At 47.4% G+C, this 19349-nt stretch overlaps 1 protein-coding gene across 1 annotated transcript; it reads left to right on the top strand.

The window, feature by feature from the left end:
• Window positions 1–13201: 13201 nt before the first annotated feature.
• Window positions 13202–15349, top strand: Nupr1 (nuclear protein 1, transcriptional regulator). Its single transcript, XM_036176797.1, has 3 exons — window positions 13202–13439; window positions 13779–13925; window positions 15065–15349. The coding sequence occupies exons 1-2, from the start codon at window positions 13325–13327 to the stop codon at window positions 13910–13912; spliced, it is 249 nt and encodes an 82-aa protein (XP_036032690.1). The 5' UTR covers window positions 13202–13324; the 3' UTR covers window positions 13913–13925; window positions 15065–15349.
• The last annotated feature ends 4000 nt before the right edge of the window (window positions 15350–19349 follow it).

Raw genomic sequence — 19349 nt, 5'->3', positions numbered from 1 at the left:
TTTTAAAAGGTGTGTGTGTGTGTGTGTGTGTGTGTGTGTGTGTGTGTGTGTGTGTGTACAACCAAATGAGTGCAGACGCTGGAGGAGCGAAAATGTCATAGTTCATATAGCTGGAGTTACAGGCTATTGTGAACTGCCCAGCATGGGTTCTGAGAACCAAACCTGGGTTCTCTGCAAAAGCAGTCTGTACTCTGGACTTCTGGGCCATCTCTTTAACTGCCTTTTGAGACAAGATCTCACTATGTAGTACTGGCTTCAAACTCTCCATCCTCCTGCCTCCACCCCTAATGAATGTTGGGATTGCATAGGAACACAACCACACTCGCTGTTAGGATTTTGGTTTTTGGTTTGTTTGTTTAAATAATAAATGTTTGAAATTTTTATTTATCTATTTATTTGTTTGTTTGTCTTTTCAAGAAATGGTTTCTCTGTGTAACAGTCCTGGCTGTCCTGAAACTGGCTCTGTAGACCAGGCTGGCCTCACACTCAGATATCCACCTGCCTCTGCCTCCCAAGTCCTGAAAGTAAAGACCTGTGCCACCACCCCCTGGCAGTTTTTTGTTTGTTTGTTTGTTTGTTTTTCCTAAAGTGAGTGCTGGGAACTGAACTCTTCCTTGGAAGATCTGCACTCTTAATTATGAGCCGTTGCTCTAATCCTGGGGATCTGTTTTTATGACTATGTAGATATGTACAAAATGCAATCGTACAGTAAGGCCTGTGGGAACAGTTTGCCCTGGTGGAGAGCATGTTTCACAGCGACACTGTTGAGAATTGATGGTGGATGCAGATTGATTTACATCAGACTTAGGAAGCCCTTGTCAGGTGTGTGGTGACGCAGGCCTGCCACACCAGTTCCTTGGAGGCTGAGCCAAGAAAGTCATGAGATTCAAGGCCAACCTGGGCAACCTAGAAATACCCTGTTTCAAAATCAAACAAGGTTAAGTTCTCTGTAAACAGCAACCTCTTTATTGACTGCAGTAGGGTGGCTGACTGTTTCCACCTCCTAACCACTGTTCCCACTGCCTAGCCACGGTGTTCCCTTCCAGAGCTAACAAACCTAATGAATACAAAAATTTTTAGCTCAAGTAAAAGTCTATACTAGGGTTGGTTATTTAGCTCAGTGGTAGAGTGCTTGCCTAGCAAGCACGAGGCCCTGGGTTCGATCCTCAGCTCCAGAAAAGTAGAGCGCTTGCCTAGCAAGCACAAGGCCCTGGGTTCAATCCTCAGCTCCAGAAAAAAAAAAAAAAAAAGTCTATACTATAATAGAACTACTCTTTAAATACGCGCGCGCGCGCACACACACACACACACACACACACACACATTTGAAATTAGAGGGTCTGAAAAATCTTCATATCTACCCTGAGCACAAACCACACAGCACTGATGGATGTGCTGATCACCATACCCTTGTCTGCAGGCAGAGAGAGACAGTATTGTAGTGGTGATCGGTTTATTTATTTTGTGAGTGTCTGTGGAATGGGGGAACTCTCATGTCACAGCACACATATGTGGAGGACAGAGGACAACTTGCAGAAGCTAGTCCTTACCCTCCACCTAATATGTGCTTGGTAGCCAGCACTTACCCACTGAGCCAACTTGCTGGCCTGGTTTTTTGTTTATGTGTTTTAACTTATTTTTTCAAAGTAACCCTGGCTGACCTCAGACTCACAGAGACCCACCTGACCTCCTGAGTTAAAGGATTAAAGGTGTGTGTCACTATGCTCAGCCTCTTTTTGGTTTTGTTTTATTTAATTGGTTGGTTTTTTGTTTGTTTGTTTGTTTTGAGTCAAGATCTTGTTAAGTTGCCCAGGCTGAACTTGAATTCATGAGCAGCTTCCTGAGTGCTGGAATTACAGGTGAGTATCACTGTGGTAGATTTGACAGGCTGAGGTGTTTTTTGTTTGTTTTTTTGTTTGTTGGTTTTGTTTTTTTTTGTTTGTTTGTTTGGTTGGTTTTGGTTTTGTGTTTTGGGGGGGTTGTTTTGGTTTGGTTTGGTTTTTCGAGACAGGGTTTCTCTGTGTAGCTTTGTGCCTTTCCTGGAATTCACTCTGTAGCCCAGGCTGGCCTCAAACTCACAGAGATCTGCCTGCCTCTGCCTCCAAAGAGTGCTGGGATTAAAGGTGTGTGCCACCACTGCCCGGCTTGACAGGCTTAGTTTTTAGAGCATTCCTGAACTGGGGTTGGGTTATTGCCTCTAAATCCAGGACTAGAATTCCCTATACCAAGACTCCTTTCCTTGACTAAATTCACCTCTTTTACTTCCTAGGGTACTTCTGGGAATGCTTGCCTCTCTTTTTGTTTTCTTCTGCTATCATCTTGTCTTGCAGGTCTAGGCATTGACCCCTGGTCTTCTCAGAGGCTAAGGACATGTTCTAGCCCTGAACTCTACCCTCAGCCCTGGTCCTTTCTTCTTCTGTTATATGGGATTCGATTTCTTTATCTGTTAATGAGGCCTTGAGGGCTGGAGAGATGGCTCAGCGGTTAAGACCTCTTATCCTTACAGAGGATCCAGGTTTGACTCCAGTACCCACTTGGTGGCTCACAACTGCCCACAATTTCAGGATGCACATAATGCAGACATACATTCAAACAAAATATTCATACACATAAAATACAATAAATAAATCTTTTTTAAACAAGATTAAAAGGGGGTTGTGATTGCTAGTCTCTGGAGTTAAATCCAGGAGTTGAAATTTTTACTCTACATTCTTCTATTCTGTTTTTTTTTTTTTTTTTTTTTTTTTTTAAGGTTTAGTTATTTTATACAGTGTTCTGCCTGCATGTATGTCTGAAGGCCAGAAGAGGGCACCAGATCTCATTATAGATGGTTGTGAGCCACCACGTGGTTGCTGGGAATTGAACTCAGGACCTCTGGAAGAGCAGTCAGTTCTCTTAACCTCTGAGCCATCTCTCCAGCCCCTACTCTTGTTTTATTTGTCTATTATCTCTTTTAGTTACCAGGAAAAATGTATGACACCTTTATTAAGCTAAAAACATGTATAATTCATAGCCATCATTACAACAAATTTCATGCAAATGTTATTACCTGTTTTGTTTTGTTTATTTGTTTGAGACAGGTTTGTTTGTCCTGTAGCCCAGGCTGGCCTGGAACTTGCTATGTTGTGAGTGACTGTCCTCCCAGCCAGGCAAGTGTGCCATCTTGGGGAGTTCCACTGCACCCCGTTGCAAAAGACTTATCCTATCTGGGCTTCTTGACTCTTTACCTCTCCTCATAGAGGGGTGAGGAGGTCCTGAGACCCTCACCTGTGCATTCAGATGATGCAACCCTGCCACCTGCTGTATGCCTTAATTGCACATGGCCTGGGAAGAGGCTACAGTGTACAGGCTGGGGGCTCATAACGGAGCACTCGACCCTGCTGGGGTTGTAGGGCAAGGAGCACCTACCCAGGCAGCTAACCCTCCTTACCTCTTCTCCGGAAGGAAGCCCACAAAGCTCGCTGATCCCCTGGGGTGAACCTTGGCAGAGTCATGCCTTCATTTGTTGTTGGGAACGTAGAAGTAAGCTTTGTGTTTCTGTCTCCTAGGAGGGAATTTTAGCAAAAGTAGCTGCGGTAAGTTTGATATGGGGTTACAGGTGGGCACCACCACACCCAGTTTATGAAGTGCCGGGTGGGTGGGTTGGGGTGGGGAATAGATCCCAAAGTTCCAGGAATGCTGGGCAAGCACTCTGCCAAGTAAACTACATCCCCAGCCCCGCCCCCACCTCTTTATTAACTTCTTTACTTGCTGTAGGAGGAATTCCTGCAAGTAATACCAGAGTATCAGGGAGGTATGCATATTTCAGGATCTTACCAATATTCCCTAAGCACTTGTTAAAGCCAGAATCTGTGCTCAAAATGAAATCACAGAACCTAGAGAAATTCCCAATGCAGCCCTAGGGTTGAGGGTCCTGTGGGCCAAGCACAAGCTGTAATTACTGGGCTGTACTAGGTTTTCTTGGCAACCTCCTGGAAAGTGATAAAGGTATAATCAAATGATAAAGAACAATTCCCCCAAACAAAACAAAACCCCAGAATTCCTTGTGGTTCACTATAGACATACTTGGAGGCCACAGGATGTGAAAACTTACCTTTTGATTTTCCAAAGAGTCCCTTTCTTGGGTTCTCGGTCTCTCTTCACTCAGCTTTCTCCACAGTGTTTAAGTTTCTTTTCATTCCTGAACAATCCCAGCCAGGTACATTTACCCTTACTCCATCACAGAGGATCTTTGTGGTCATCTGTGAAGCCAGGCTGGAGCAGCTTTTATTTTATGCTTCAGAGCAGAGCATTCAGAAGCCAGACACAACAATATTGACCGAACTTGTCAAAGTCTGTGTATTTGAGTTGTCATTTGCTGAGCTGCGTGTTCAAAGAATGGAGGACCGGCAAGATGCCTGCCCTAGAGAATAACAATACTATCTTCGAGGCACTGTGCCTTGAAGGGCCTCCCTATCTTTTCTTCTAAGATGGAGTCTTAGCTGAGTGCAGTGGCACACACCTGTAATGGGGGTGGGAGGGGGGAGAATCATGAGTTCTAGGTTAGTCTGTGTTTTAAAAAGAAGAGCTAATTGGGTGTGGTGGTACATGGCTTCGATCCCAGCACCCAGCATTATGGAGGCAGAGACAGAGCTCTGTGAGCTCAAGGCCAGCCTGATCTATGTAGTGAGTTCCAGGGCTACAGAGAGAGGAGAGAACCTGCCTCACCCTCCACCCCCATAAAAGCAAAGTCAGGCATCGTGGTGAACACCTTTAATGCCGGTACCCAGTGTTAGCTCAGGATTGATGAGATGATGTGAAAATTAAAAGGAAGGGGGAGCCGGACCTCAGAGAGGCAGACTGTCCTTTATCAGGACCATGAAGGATGGCAGCTTCTCCAAGGAAAAAGAGACCTGGAGGTTCAGGAGGCTGGAGGGATTACAGGGCAGCAAAGAGAAGCTGTGAGGTGAAAAGTCCCCACGGTGGCCCTCTGTTTCCTGCAATCTCAAGGTTGTAAATGCCTGCTGTTGACTTTCTTGTCAGGCAGCTGCCTTACAAAAATGTCTCTTCCTGGATACCTGATGGCTCCCCTTCCACGTTGAAGCCTTGCACTGACCTTTATTGCATCCTTTCTAATAGCCAATTATCCCGGCTCTTTGCTATCACACTTATCTACCCCACACGCAGCCTTGAGCCATGAACTCCCACCCTCTTTTATCCAGGTACTAACAGCCAATTATCTCACCTGGTTTCTATCAACCCTAACCCTTCCCCATAAAAGGAACCCCAAAAGTCAGTGAGGGGCTGCTCTCTGAAACCCCAACAGGGTGAGGCAGCCATCTGGCCAGTCCCATGTGCACCTCTGAATAAAGCTTGCTTTAATCAGATAGTCATGAAGATGTTTTTTGCCTCAGGTCTGATACCAGCTTGGTCTACACAGTGAATTCCAGGCCAGCCAGGGCTGCAAAATGAAACCCCATCTCAAAACAAAAGAGAAAGAAAGGATAATTTGTAAAGGAGGAGACAACATCTTGCTGTCTTTTAGGCTAGCCTCAAACTTGTGACCTACCTTCCTCAGCTTCCCAAACAGATTACAGGCTTGCACTGTAACATGAATCTTAAAATGGTCTTTTAATAATAAAAACAACAACAACAACAAAACCCAACTCGGAGCTTGATATTGGGGTGAAAGATCAAAGAAGCAGAGCAATCCACGGCCACCACCTCTTACCTCACCAATTCCTCGGCCTGAAAGATTACAACGCACCACAGCACCAGGCTAAGAATTCTGGCCCCTTGGAAAGGATAGATAGATAGATAGATAGATAGATAGATAGATAGATAGATAGACAGATAGATGGACAGATGATAGAAACTAGTGTGTGTATTGTGAGAGAGAGAGACACATGGAGAGGGAAAGAGAGACAGAGACAGAGAGAGAAAGAGAGGTTCGCAAGTACTCCACAGAACTTATATATAGGTCAGAGGACACTCTATGGGAGTTGGGTTTTCCTCCCACCATGTGGGTCTTGGGAATTCAAGCCCTCAGGCCTGACAGCAAATGCTTTTACCTAGTGAGCCATCTCATGAGCCCCAAGAATTGCCCTTTTAATGCTCACAAAGACCCCACTAGGGTCTACACATGAGAAAACAGAGACACACAGAGGTTGAATAACTTGTCTGATGATACATAGTCGACAAGGGATGGAACTAAATTTTGTTTTTGATTTTTCGAGACTGGGCTTCTCTGTGTAACTGATCTGGCTGTCCTGGAACTCACTCTGTAGACCGGGATGGCCTTGAATTCACAGAGACCCACCTGCCTCTGCCTCTGCCTCTGCCTCTGCCTCTGCCTCTGCCTCTGCCTCTGCCTCTGCCTCTGCCTCTGCCTCTGCCTCTGAGAGCTGGATTAAAGACTTATGCCACTACTATCTGGCCTAAATGTTGGATCCAAGCAGCTGGGTTCCAGAGCCTTTTGCTTTAACTACTGATTAAATAACCAATCATTTCATTCTGGTAGAGATAAATGATGAAAAAATAAACAAGTGAGAAAGATACTTTATCTTGTTTTTCTCTGTGTAGCCCTGGCTCTCCCGGAACTGGCTTTTTAGACCAGGCTAGCCTTGGACTCAAAGATCACCCTACCCAGTGCTGGAATCAAAGGCCTTCGCCACCATGCCCGGCAAGATTCTTTGGTTACTGGTAAGAGGATTCTGGGAAGATAGTAAAATGGAGCAGGGTGACAGCATGAATGACAGCTGCTGATGTGCTTGGTGTGCTCTGGTATTTGTTATTCATTTTTGACAGAGCCTCGCTATGTGACTCAAGCTGGTCTTGAACTTGAGATCCTCCCACTTCAGCCCCCGTGTGGCTGGTTACAGGCCTGTCATCATGGCTGGCGTATGTCTGGTGCTTAGGACAAGGATATGTACCGATAGGCTGAAGAGCCATCTCCCCACAGCACAGAGCTTTCAAAAGGCATGTGAGGTTTCCACATGTTCGGTACAAGGCCTGGTCCAGAGAGGGCACAAGTGCCTGGGAAGGAAGAGAGTGCAGGGGGAGGCACCTGGTGATGACCACACATACCCCATGCCAACCCTTGCCACTGCATGCCCAGCTAGGGTCTATGCAGATCATGGGTCCTTTATCACTCATAGCGCTGTGGCCTTGAAACAGACTCCAGAGCCTCTGTTTTCCTTCTTTGAGGAATAAGGAAATAACAGGATGTCACATTGTTGGCCCTGGGCTAAGCCCTGTCATACACACGCAGGTGTTCTCACCGTCCTGGATTTGCACAGGAACAAACCGAAACTAGGAAGCTGAAGGCTATCTTGGAGTGCCGTGAGGAGGCAGGGAGAACTTCGAGTGTCTGTGGGAAACTCTGCGCTGTAGGGAGATGACTCGTCAGCGTAGCAGTACACATCCCTTGTCCAGCTGCCCAGGAGCCTAAGGACCTCTGGCAAGTCACCAAGGAGGCTGGTGGCAAAAGTCAAGGACGTAACATCTACGTCTCAGCACGGCTAGGACTGCCCCTCAGGGGGCTTCCTAGAGGGGTTGGTGTGGCTTGTCATAAGGAGGGGAAGGACACAAGAGAAAAGTAAAGGGCTAGGGGTGTGTCTCAGCGGCAGAACTCTGTGCAAGGCTTGGGGTTCAGTAAAAGGAAAAGAAAGGTAGGACAGTTGTGTGTGTGACTGTGTGTCCCACATCCTGGCTGTACTGCTATCTTGCTGGACATACGGGACAAAAGCTTATTTACAATCCCTTTCCCTACAACCTGACTCCAACCCATGTCACAGGAGAGGGATTATTTTGCTGTCGAAGTGATAAAGCCCTGCAGGTCCAAAGAACCATTTCCGGCACCTTTGTCTTGATGCATTAGCTCCAGTTTTTGTTTCTTTGCTTATTGTAGGCTTTGTTTTAATGGTGATTTTGGGGAGACAGTATCACCGTGTAACACAGGCTGGCCTTGTTGGAAAAGAATAATCTCAGTGTCACACAAAGAAATACACAAACAAAGCAACCATGAACTAGCAAGGCACTTTCTTTTTGTAGAAAGAGTGTGTCGTGACCCGACCAGGCTAGTAAGTACAGTGGGACACAAAGTTCACTTAAGTTTTATTCTAACACAGTGGTGACTTAGTCTCATCCCCCTGGTAGGAGTGTGACCTCATAATCTGACACTATTGGCTAATTTAGGATCAAGCACAAAAGGAAATGAAAGAATGGAGGAAGGCTCTGTGTCATGTTCTGAGATTCAGCGGGGCCTTTGCATAAAGAGAGTTACATCAGCTAGGGGAGATTAAAGATTTTCACAAACATTTACAGTGTTGGGGAATCTATAGAATATTGGCCCTTGGCAGGCTAACTGCCTTAAATAGAAAACAAAACAAAAAACCCAAAAGTTTCTCCGAGCCTTGGCTTTGAAATCCTGCTGCTCCAGTGTCCAAATGCTGGGATTTCCAGCCTGCACCACCACACAGGGGGGGAGGAGGGTGCGGGGGGGGGGGGGGGGGGGTCAGACCCAGAGCCTCAAACATGCTAACTAAGCAAACTCATCTACTCTGAGTTCAATTCCTAGTCGTCTTTTAACTTTTTATTTTGAGAGTCTCACCAAGTTTCCCAGGCTAGACTCGAACTCACCCTGTAGCCCAGACAGGCCTTGAATTTGCCATCCTCCTGCCTCAGTCTCCCGAGTAACTGAAATCTCTCATCAGCTACCAGGGCCAGACTCCATACGGCATTCTCTCGTCCCTGTCATCACAAGGTCTGTAACTAGACCAGAGCTGCCTCAAGCAACCATCTTACTTTTTGTGTTTGGTTTTTCGAGACAGGGTCTCCCTGTGTAGCAGTCCTGGCTGTCCCGGAACTCACTCTGTAGACCAGGCTAGACTCAAACTCAGAGATCCACCTGCCTCTGCCTCCAAGTGCTGGGATTAAAGGTGTGCGCCACCACCCAGCCTGTTCTTACTTTTATATCCTAGGTTTACATTTTCTTTTACTCTATCTATCCTCTATCTCTTCATCTATCCATCCATCTGTATGATTATGTATGTTTATGTATGACTGTGATGTAAACACACGTGCCCCCCTCCCTCCTTCTCCCTCCTCTCTCCCTCTCTCCCTCCTCTCTCCCTCCCTCCCTCCCCCTCTCTCTATCTATCTGTGTGTGTGTGTGTGTGTGTGTGTGTGATGCACATGCATGTGCAGAGAACGCCTTATCCTCTTGAAACGGCGTCTATCACTGAGCGTGGAGCTAGACTGGCAAGCAGGAAGCCCCAGCAGTCTTTCTGTCTCTATCATGCTTGTCCACATTGATGCACTCACGGGTGTCTACACAGCCAAGCCTGGCTTTTCACCAGGGTGCTGGGATCCCAATTCAGTCTTCTTGTGCCGCAAGGGCTCTCACCCAGGAGCCATCTCTCTAGCTTCTCTCTAGCCGCATCCTGGGCTTTAAGGAGTGCATGTGTCACTGGAATCTGGAAAGCAGAGTCTTGGTTTTGTTGTTCAGGGGAGGGAGCAGCAAGCAGAAACATGGCCTCTTCTTATGCAGAGTAACCCTGGTCCTGTAGCAGGCTTGGGGGAGGATCAAATTCAGGTAATATTGAGAAGGAAGCGTAACTAGGAGGCTCTCAGCCTGTGGAGTCCGGCAGAGGAACAACATCTGGCTGGGTTTGAGAAGTTTGGTTTCACTGGAATCCAGTTTTGTTTTGTCTGTCTAACTCCCTGCCTAGAGACAAGGAACACAGAATTGATGTGGGCACCCTTTCTGGGCTAACATGACTCACAGGGTGCAGATCCTACGATCAAGAGTAGAAAAATCCCCTCCCCTCAGGGCTCCGGGAACTATGCGGAAGAGGAGGTGGAAAGATCTGTAAGGGCCAGAGGGGATGGAGGACACCAAGGAAACAGTGTCTTCCACACACAAAAGGACTGATGCACACATGAACTCAGAGGCTGGCAGCATGCCCAGGGCCTGCCCAGGTTCAAACCAGATGGGGTCCCAGCGCTGAGAGAAGAAAGTGAACAAGGGCCCCCACCCCCAACCAAACTGACATCTGCCTACAAAGGAAAAATTGGTTTTCTCCAATCTCGTCTCACCGGTTATATCAACCACAGTTATGGGCAGGCCCGGTGTGCAGCAGCTGACAGCCAACACAGGGTACTTCGTAGACTTTTTGTCTCATGTTGTTTTGTTTGGACATTGTTTTGTCTCACTGGTCTTTTGCTTGCAGATTTTATAGTTTCTGAGTTTGTGTTTTTATGGATTTGTGTGTGTGTATTTTGTTGGGTCTCAGCACCCCCTCCGCCCACCACACACACACACACACACACACACAAATGGCTAAGGTACCTATTAACATATCAAAGCAGTATGGCCAGTACCTGGCTGCCATACCCCCTGCCCTGCCCTAAACTCTGCAGCTCCGTCTGGGCTTCCCCGCCTCCCGCCGCCCCTCTGGCTTCTCAGATTCCTGGCTTCATCAGTCAGTCCCTTTGCCTTTTACCTCTTGATCTCCAGATTCCCAGGTACTCTCCTTGCCTCTGGGCCACATGGTCAAGCCATCCTCTCCTGTCTTCCTCACTTCCTCCCTCAGTCTCTCCCTCCCCCCCAAGGCCCCATAGAGGCTGCTGTTTACTCTGGACACTTCCAGATGCCTCTGGCTGTGTTTCCCTCATATCTACAATAAATCTTCTCTACCATAGGAGCTGTCATGTCCTCCTTTTAAATCTTTTTCATTCATATTTCTTATTATTATTATTATTATTACAATTATTATTATTTACCTGTTTGTTTCCTAAATAGAGAACGAGTGAGGAATTGGGTGAGTAGGGAGGACCTGGGAGCAGTTGGGGAAGAGAAACCTTGATGAGAATACATTGTATGAAAACCTTTTTTGTTTTTGTTTTTTTGGTTTTTCGAGACAGGGTTTCTCTGTGTAGCTTTGCACCTTTCCTGGAACTCACTTTGTAGACCAGGCTGGCCTTGAACTCACAAAGATCCCACCTGGCTCTGCCTCCCAAGCGCTGGGATTACAGGAGTGCGTCACTACCGCCTGCATATGAAAACCTTTTTAAAAAACTTTTATATGCATTGGTGTTTTGCCTGCATGTTATGTCTGTATGAGGGTGTCCGAGCCACTGGAACTGTAGTCACAGACAGTTGTGAAGAGCCATGTAGGAGCTGGGGATTGAAAACAGGTCCTCTGGAAGAGCAGCCAATGTTCTTAACCGCTGAGTCATCTCTCCAGCCCAAAAACCTTTTTTTTTTTTTCAATTAAAAAAAAAGAGTATAAAACTCGATTTCACATGTTTTTTCTTTTCTTTCTTTTTTTAAGCTTTATTTATTTATTATGTTTACAGTGTTCTGCCTGCATGTATGCCTGCAGGCCAGAAGAGGGCACCAGATCTCATTACAGGTGGTTGTGAGCCACCATGTGGGTGCTGGGAATTGAACTCAGGACCTCTGGAAGAGCAGTCAGTGCTCTTAACCTCTGAGCCATCTCGCCAGCCCTTTTTTGGTTTTTTGAGACAAGCTTTTTCTGTGTATCTCTGGCTGTCCTGGAACTAGCTCTGTAGACCAGGCTAGTCTTGAACTCAGAGGTCTGCCTGCCTCCTTTTCCTTGAGTGCTGGTATTAAAGGTGTGCCCCGCCACTGCCTGGCTTCACATATTTCTTATTTGAACTTAAAATTTATGCTAATTCCTATCAAGTTCACACTTAAGGCCTGGCATGACTACATATGTACACTAGTAGCCACTGAGCTCAGGAGTCTGAGGCAAGAGGGTTATTCCAACCCAGAACATTGACTTCTACTTGGGCAGCCTAATGAGATCTAGTCTTTTAAAAAAAAGTCTGTCTATAATCCTAACACAGGGAGGCCAGTGTGGACTGAAAAATTTTAATGTTTAACTCATGTTTAAATTCCTACTGGCTGGGTGTGGTAATGCGGGCCTTTGATCTCAGTACTCAGGAGGTAGAGGTGGGTTGGTCTCCACGCTCAACACTAGCCTGGTCTACAGAGCGAGTTCTAAGCCAGCCACAGCTACAAAATGAGAATGATTAAAATAAGGGGAGAGGGGGCACACATACCTGTTTATTTCATTATGCCTTCCACACCAATATGTTATTTTATTTAAAATTCAAAAGTCACATTTATATATTGTGTATATGTGTGTCCGGGCATGTGAAGGTCAGAGGACCATTTGTGGGAGTTCTCTCCTGACACTGTCTGCGTCCTGGGGGACCCCTGAACTCAGGTTGTCAGTCTTGGCAGTAAGTGCCTTACCCACTGAGCCGTCTTGCCAGCCCACAATATATTATTTTATTCTAAATTCCTCTTTTTCCTCTCCTCTTTTTTGCCACAGTGAGGGCACTGTCTGGGACATCACGGGAAACTGTGACTAACCCTTATGCGGCTGGCATCTGTTGCCAGGGCCTTTCCAGGCATTATGTTACCAGAGCCTCTCACCAACTAAGGTTGCTAGGTTATACTCTGTTAAAGGGGAAACCGGAGCAATCAGAGAGGGAAAGTGACATGTCCAAGGTCACACAGCAGACATGGGATCTCAGCTGACTTGTTGAGTTTGTAATCCCAGCGTTTAGGGTGCTGAGGCAGGAGAATTGCAAGTTCAAGGGCCAGTTCTGCCAAAAAGAAGGTCAGAGAAAGGTGGGTCAGGGGTCAGAGTGTTGAATCCAGGGTATTTGCCTTCTCTACCAGCCAGCTAGCCTCCAGCTTGGAGGATGAGGGGGAAGCCCCTAGGGACTCTATTGAAGTTCAGTAAGGGGACTTTCCATAAAAATAGAAGCCTTGGGTGCGGCAGGATTGTCACTGCTGACCTGGCATGTAGTGAGCCAGTGTCCCCTCCTCCCCCCTTTCAGTGTGTATGCTGCCATCAAGTCATGAACCAGTCTAGACTGGCAGTGTGTGGGGGCAATGTGTGGCCATGACCGAGACCCAGGCTTGTGGCAGAGGTTGAAATGATAGGAAGGAGTGGCCCATCTGAGGCCCTCTGCTCTCCCTGGCCAACATCCCAAACATGGTTTGTGCCCAGATCCTATCTGCTCTCTCCTCCCCCAGAGGCGGGAATCTTCCACGTGGAAAAACACAGCTGGACCTGGGTGAGCCTGTGAGGGAGGAGGAAGGGGAGGGTGCGCCTCTCTGCCCAGGGCTGGTGTCTCTGGGCCCAGTTCCGGGAAAAGGCCTGATTGCATCAGACAGGACTCGGAGGGCGGGAGCCAGCCTGTGTCTGAGGAGGAGACAGCTGTATAAGTAGGGGTGAGAGAGCTGGGAGAGGGCAGACAGTTGGAAAACACGACACAGGCAAGACCAGAAAGTAGAGCAGGCATGACGACCTCCTTGCCACCAGCAACCAGTCCCTCTCAGCAAACACTAAACCCAGAGGATGAAGATGGCATCCTGGATGAGTGCGACCAGTACAGCCTGGCCCATCCTTACGTCGGTAATGGCAGCCCTTTGACTTCTGGCTCTCCTCCTTGGATTTAGATTTTCTCTCCCAGATTGCCTTCTCTAACTAATCTGTTCCTACCCCCAAAGTAACTCCATTCTAGCCTTATCTACCGGAAGAATTCTGTCTCCCTCAGCCCTGAGAACTCACATCTGAGCGTCTTTCATTCTATACATAAGTAAACAGTTAGCAGGGCTAGAGTGCCCCAAACTTACATGGTGACCACCGCCCTCCGCCGGTCTGCCCTTTCCACCCCTATGCTCCTGGTCATTTGTCTGACCTCTGAACCTCACACCTCTCCTCTGCCCATGTCCCACCTACCTCCTGCTCCAGCGGTCGGGGGAGGTCGGAAAGGTCGTACCAAGAGAGAAGCTGCTGCCAATACCAACCGCCCTAACCCTGGTGGACACGAGAGGAAGCTGCTGAGCAAGTTCCAGAACTCTGAAAGGAAAAAGGCCAGGCGCTGAGGCAGAGCTGCAGGTAAGGAGTCAAGAGCCAGAGAGCCAATAAAGGAGGCTCTGCTTAAAGTGACAGGCCTAAGTGTGCCACTGAGTAGGAAGTGGGGAATCAAAAGTGGGTCCCTGGCTGGTGAGAGCCCTCAGCAGGTAAAGGCACCTGCTGCCAAGCCTGGCCACCTGTGCTTGCTATCTGGGACCCACATGATGGAAGGGGGGACTCAATTGCAAGTTGTCCTCTTAGGGAGACCCTGCAGGTGTCACACAGGCAAGCGAACCTGAGAACAGACGAGAATGAAAACCCGCTGCAGACTGACTTCATCAACCTGGGTCAGACTTGGGGACATCTAATGCCAGGCGGTTCATTGTCAGCATATTTAAAAACATTGTATACTGTAGGGAAAGGTTTCCAGGCAACAGTTAGTCCAATTCCAGTGCACAATAAAGCTTAAGGTGTGGCTACATAGAAACTCATTTACAAAGTTCATGTGACCATGAGGGTGGGTTCCATAGTTAAAAGACCTGGAATCTAGTGTGCTGTCTGACCAATAGCACAGAATTCAGCAGACCATACAGCACATGTGACATCTCCCCTAAGGACGACGGGTAATGGTCTAGGGAGGGAAGAGTCTGGGATAATCATTCTGGGGAATAAGGGTGAGGTCTGCCTCCACAGCAAAAGGATCACCAGGTCGTTAACAAAATCCTCTCTCAGCTTCCCGGATGGAATGCAGGTATTTTATCTTCTCCATCCAGGAGACACCCCTGCATGATTGACATTTTTGATTCTCTTAGTGCTTCTCTGTGAGGACAAGGACCATGCCCTCAATGTCCTCTGATCTCCCCATGCTCACAGTGGCCCAAGCACATGAGAATACACATGCACGCACACTCACATACCAATAAATGCAAAAAAAGTATTGTGTCATCTAGAGCGAGAATAAAATGAAACCCATATTTGACTCTGGGTTCCCTGGTGACCAGAGTTGGGGAAAGTTTCCCATACAGCCCTTCCCATTGGGAGGAAATTTGGCTTACAGAACGGGAAACTGAACCTAGACAGAGTCAAGAACTTCTCTGAGGTTACAGAAACAACGAGGAGGAGAGCCAGAATTCCAACCAGGTGCCTGCCCTGGGTTCACCACCTGCTTTCCTTCCCCACAGATGAGGCCAGACCACAGACATCACACCCAGCAATGGATACAGGACAACCACACCCAGCAATGGATACAGGACCTTGGAGAAATTGGGAGATACAGGCAGGACCAAGGCCTGCTTGACTCCTTCCCGCCCTAGTGAGGTTCTGGAGATGGGGTACCAAAAAAGCCCTTCCAGACCCAGCAAAAGGGCAAGATAGGAGCAAAGAGCAGGGGAAGGATGGGGGAGCTAGCACCCCCAAAAAGACATGTGAGCGAAACCAGATGCCTCTAGGGGGCAGTGACAATAAACAGTAGGGCAGCAACAGCTTTCTGGTGTGTTTTGTGCTGTCTTTGTGTGTCATTGCATCTGGCTGTGTCAGTGGTGTGTCTGTCTTGGGAGCATGTATTGGAATGGCAGTTTCCTTGTTATGTAGGATTGGAGCCTGCGAGCAGATTCCCGGTATTGCTGCCTTTTTGTAATGTCTGCAGATACTTGGGGGGGGGGCTGTTTCTGTGGCCTCTCCTGGGGAGACTGCTTTGTTTCTCTGCAATGCTTCCCCGGAGACAACCTGCAACCAGCCCTGCACATTCTTGAACAGGATGAGGTCATGTTTATATAAAACTGCTTTTTGAAGAGACTGTTACTATTAATACTATTTGCAAAATGAAAAAATAAACAACTGAAAATTTAAAACATGGGAAGACTGGCTGGGCAGTGGTGGCACACGCCTTTAATCCCAGCACTCCGGAGGCAGAGGCAGGTGGGTCTCTGTGAGTTCGAGGCCTGCCTGGTCTTATAGAGCGAGATCCAGGGAAGGTGCAAAGCTACACAGAGAAACCCTGTCTCAAAAAAAAAAAAAAAAAAAAAAAAAAAAACAAACAAAAAAAGACAGAGGATCTCTGTTTCTCAGACTGTTCTCAAACTCCTGGACTCAAACGCTCCTCCAGCCTCAACTTCCCGAGTGCTGGGATTCCAGGCAAATGCTACAACTCCCACTTTACCTCCTCATTTTTTAAAAAATTATTTATTTTTTTATTTCATGTTCATTGGTGTTTTGCCTAAATGTAGATATATGTGAGTCAGATCCTGTGGAACCAGAGTTGTAGGCAGTTGTGAGTTGCCATGTGGGTACTGGGAATTGAACCCAGGTCCTCTGGATGAGCAACCAGTGCTCTTAACTTCTGAGCCATCTCTCCAGCCCCTTACCTCCTCTTTTCTGTACTGTCCTGGAACTTACTCTGTAGCCGAGGCTAGCCTCGAACTCACAGAGATCTGCCTCCCAAGTACTGGGATTGAAGGTGTGTGCCACCACTGCCTGGCTACCTCCTCACTTTCAAGGGCACCATTTGAAAGTAGAGCATACAATGCTTGCTCACTGTTTAGTCACATGCTGCACCCAACTTGAAGAGAGGCTGGGAAAGCCATGCTGAGTTGCTCAGCCGTGTGCTAACCAAAGCTTGGGCGAAGGTGGAGTTTTAGTAGAGGAAGGGGAGGGAGAACACAGACAGAAATGAACAAGAAGCCTCACTTATACTCAGGCCAGCCAAAGAGGGAGGAAAGAGGCCCAGCCCCAGCCCTGGGCTGAGCCTTTGGCTCCTTCTCCACATAAACCCTGTGTGCAGAGCTTGGAGCCCACTGCACTTTGGTAGCGCCAGGGGCTAGGGGACCAGCTGACTCAACCACCTCACAGCAGGCTGTGACCAGCTGGAATTCTCAGGGACCATATTCAGCCACCTCTGAGTCCAGACCAACAGTAGAGTCTCTTCTGGACTCTGCAAATGGGAGCATTAAAACAAAAAACAAAACAAAACCTGCTGGCCTGGCGGGGCATGCTGGCACACATCTTTAGTCCCAGCACTCAGAAGACAGAGGCAGGCAGAGCTTTGTGAGTTTGAGGCCAGCCTGATCTACATAGTGAGTTCCAGGCCAGTCAGGGCTCCATAGTGACAACGTGGCTTTTTTCGAGACAGGGTTTCTCTGTGTAGTTTTGGTGACTGTCCTGGACTAGCTCTGTAGACCAGGCTGGCCTCGAACTCACAGAGATCCACCTGGCTCTGCCTCCCGAGTGCTGGGATTACAGGCGTGCACCACCACCACCACCAGGCTTTTTTTTTTTTTTTTTAATAGTCTTGGCTGTGTAGACCAGTCAAGCCTTGAATTCATAGAGATCTACCCGCCTCTGCTTCTCTCAAGCTTAGCTCATATCATTCACTGTTTTAACATTTGCTAGTTGCCTGATATTTTACCAGGGCAGGCCTGAAGCCCAGACTTTGCAAAGAGTGACAGACACGTGGTGCTACCATCAGCTCGAGACCCCAGAGCACAGCGCACAGTTGGTAGCAGCACCTCTGGGCAGTGTGCTTGCAGCAGCACATATCTGTCTGGGTATGGGCTTCAGAAACCAAACAGAAATCCAAGGCTCAGAGAATTTAAACTTAGCCTTATAAGTACATACTATGTTATATTTAGTAAGTTGAACTCCATAGTTCACTTAAGAGTCACGCAGCTTCAACCAGTGGGGCATCAGAGTATGAGCTCAGGTCTATCCGATTTTTTTGTTTGTTTGTTTTTGTTTTTTGTTTTTCAAGACAGGGTTTCTCTGTGTAGCTTTGCACCTTTCCAGGCTGGCCTCGAACTCACAGAGATCCGCCTGCCTCTGCTTCCCAAGTGCTGGGATTAAAGGCGTGCGCCACCACCACCCGCTATCCGATTTCTAACCCCTGGCCTTTTTCCTTTTTATGGTATGCTTAAGAAACACAGAGTCCTGGCAACAGGAGACCCTAGATTGTAGATCTAAGGATAGGTTTTCTCACCCATCAAAACGTGAGAGCAACATTTCTTCTATCAAAGAGAAAATGAAGGTCAGGAATGCCCTGTCCCAGCTTTTGTAACCAATCCTAGCTGCTGGGCCCTTAGCACTTGCTTCTTAGGAGACACAAACACACACACACACACACACACACACACACACACACACACACACACACACACCTTACTCTTGGCTCCTGATTGGCAGTCCTCTGCCTCACCTGTCCCCGGGACAGCCTCTGCCTGGGAGGCCTTTCCGGCAGTTCTAGGAACTGTTAGAGCAAGTCTTGGAACCTCAGTTATCTCAGATCAGGAAGGACCCTGAGAGAATGTCCCTCTTCTTCACCCCTCTTTTTACCCCCTTCTTCTTCTGGGTGCAAATAATGTCTATTCCCGCACTTTCGGGGATTCCTCACTAGAACTAGAGAAATCACTGACCTCTTTCCCTTCAGGGCCTTCCAGAAACTTCTCTGAGATTTCCACAACTGAAAGGATTCTCAGCCCCTTGCAGAGAATTGAAAAACTCACTATTTTTCCCTTCTAATTTTTCTATAAAACCAACCCTTTCTCAAAAACCGACTCATAATACATATGCATGTGCATACATTCATATATACACATACATTTAAATTTCAGGATGACTCAAAGTAAATTCTCAGCGAGCACTCCTTAAAGAGAATGCTGGTAATAGTCATAGCTGTAGCTGCTATGTTGGGTGCCCCAGGGCTTCCCCAGGGTCATCTCTCACACGTTTCTTCTAGTTCCGCCCCTGGGGCGCTAGTGCTAAATTGTATTTACTTAACATTGGAAAATCACCCCTTTACCCTTTTTACTCAAAGGCGTTTAAAAAGGAAACTGTGTGACCATCCTAACTTGGAGGCGGTAGTGAAGCATTGCGAGAAGACATTAAGTCTGGCTTAGTATGGTGTTTTACAATCCCAGCATTCAGGAGAAAGAAGCAGGCAGATCTGTGTGAGTTGATTTCAAGGCCAGCCTGATCTAGAGAGTGAGATCCAGGCTAGCCAGGGCTACACATCGAGGCCCTGTCTTAAAAAAAAAAAAAAAAAAAAAAAAAGTTATGCCTGGCCTCAATTTATTTCTCACCCACTTCACAGTGGTGCTAAAGTCACACACACTCAACAGAAAGTGTACTTTGTTTTGAGACAGTTTCTCGTAGCCCAGGCTGTGAGCTTGATATGTCGTTGAGAATGACCCTGAACTGCTTTGTTATTAGTGTCAGGGGAGGCCTGGGTGCCACCCCGGGTGTGAGGTCCGAGGGCAACTTTGCTGAGTCATTCTCCCTTCCGAGGGTTCTGGGGACCAACTAGAGTTGCCAAGACTATTTATTCACTTATTTAGTATGTGGAGAGGTTATACATACTACATATACACGAGCAAATCAGAGGGCAACTATGGGAGTTAGAAGTCATTCAGTTCAGCTCCTCAGACTTGGCAACAAGTGTTTACTTGGAGCTAGTTCGCTGGGTTTATTTTATTATAT

This window comes from Onychomys torridus, chromosome 1, assembly GCF_903995425.1.
Source record: "Onychomys torridus chromosome 1, mOncTor1.1, whole genome shotgun sequence".
NCBI classification, from domain to species: Eukaryota; Metazoa; Chordata; class Mammalia; order Rodentia; family Cricetidae; genus Onychomys; species Onychomys torridus.
This window is presented reverse-complemented; position numbering and strand designations above follow the sequence as displayed.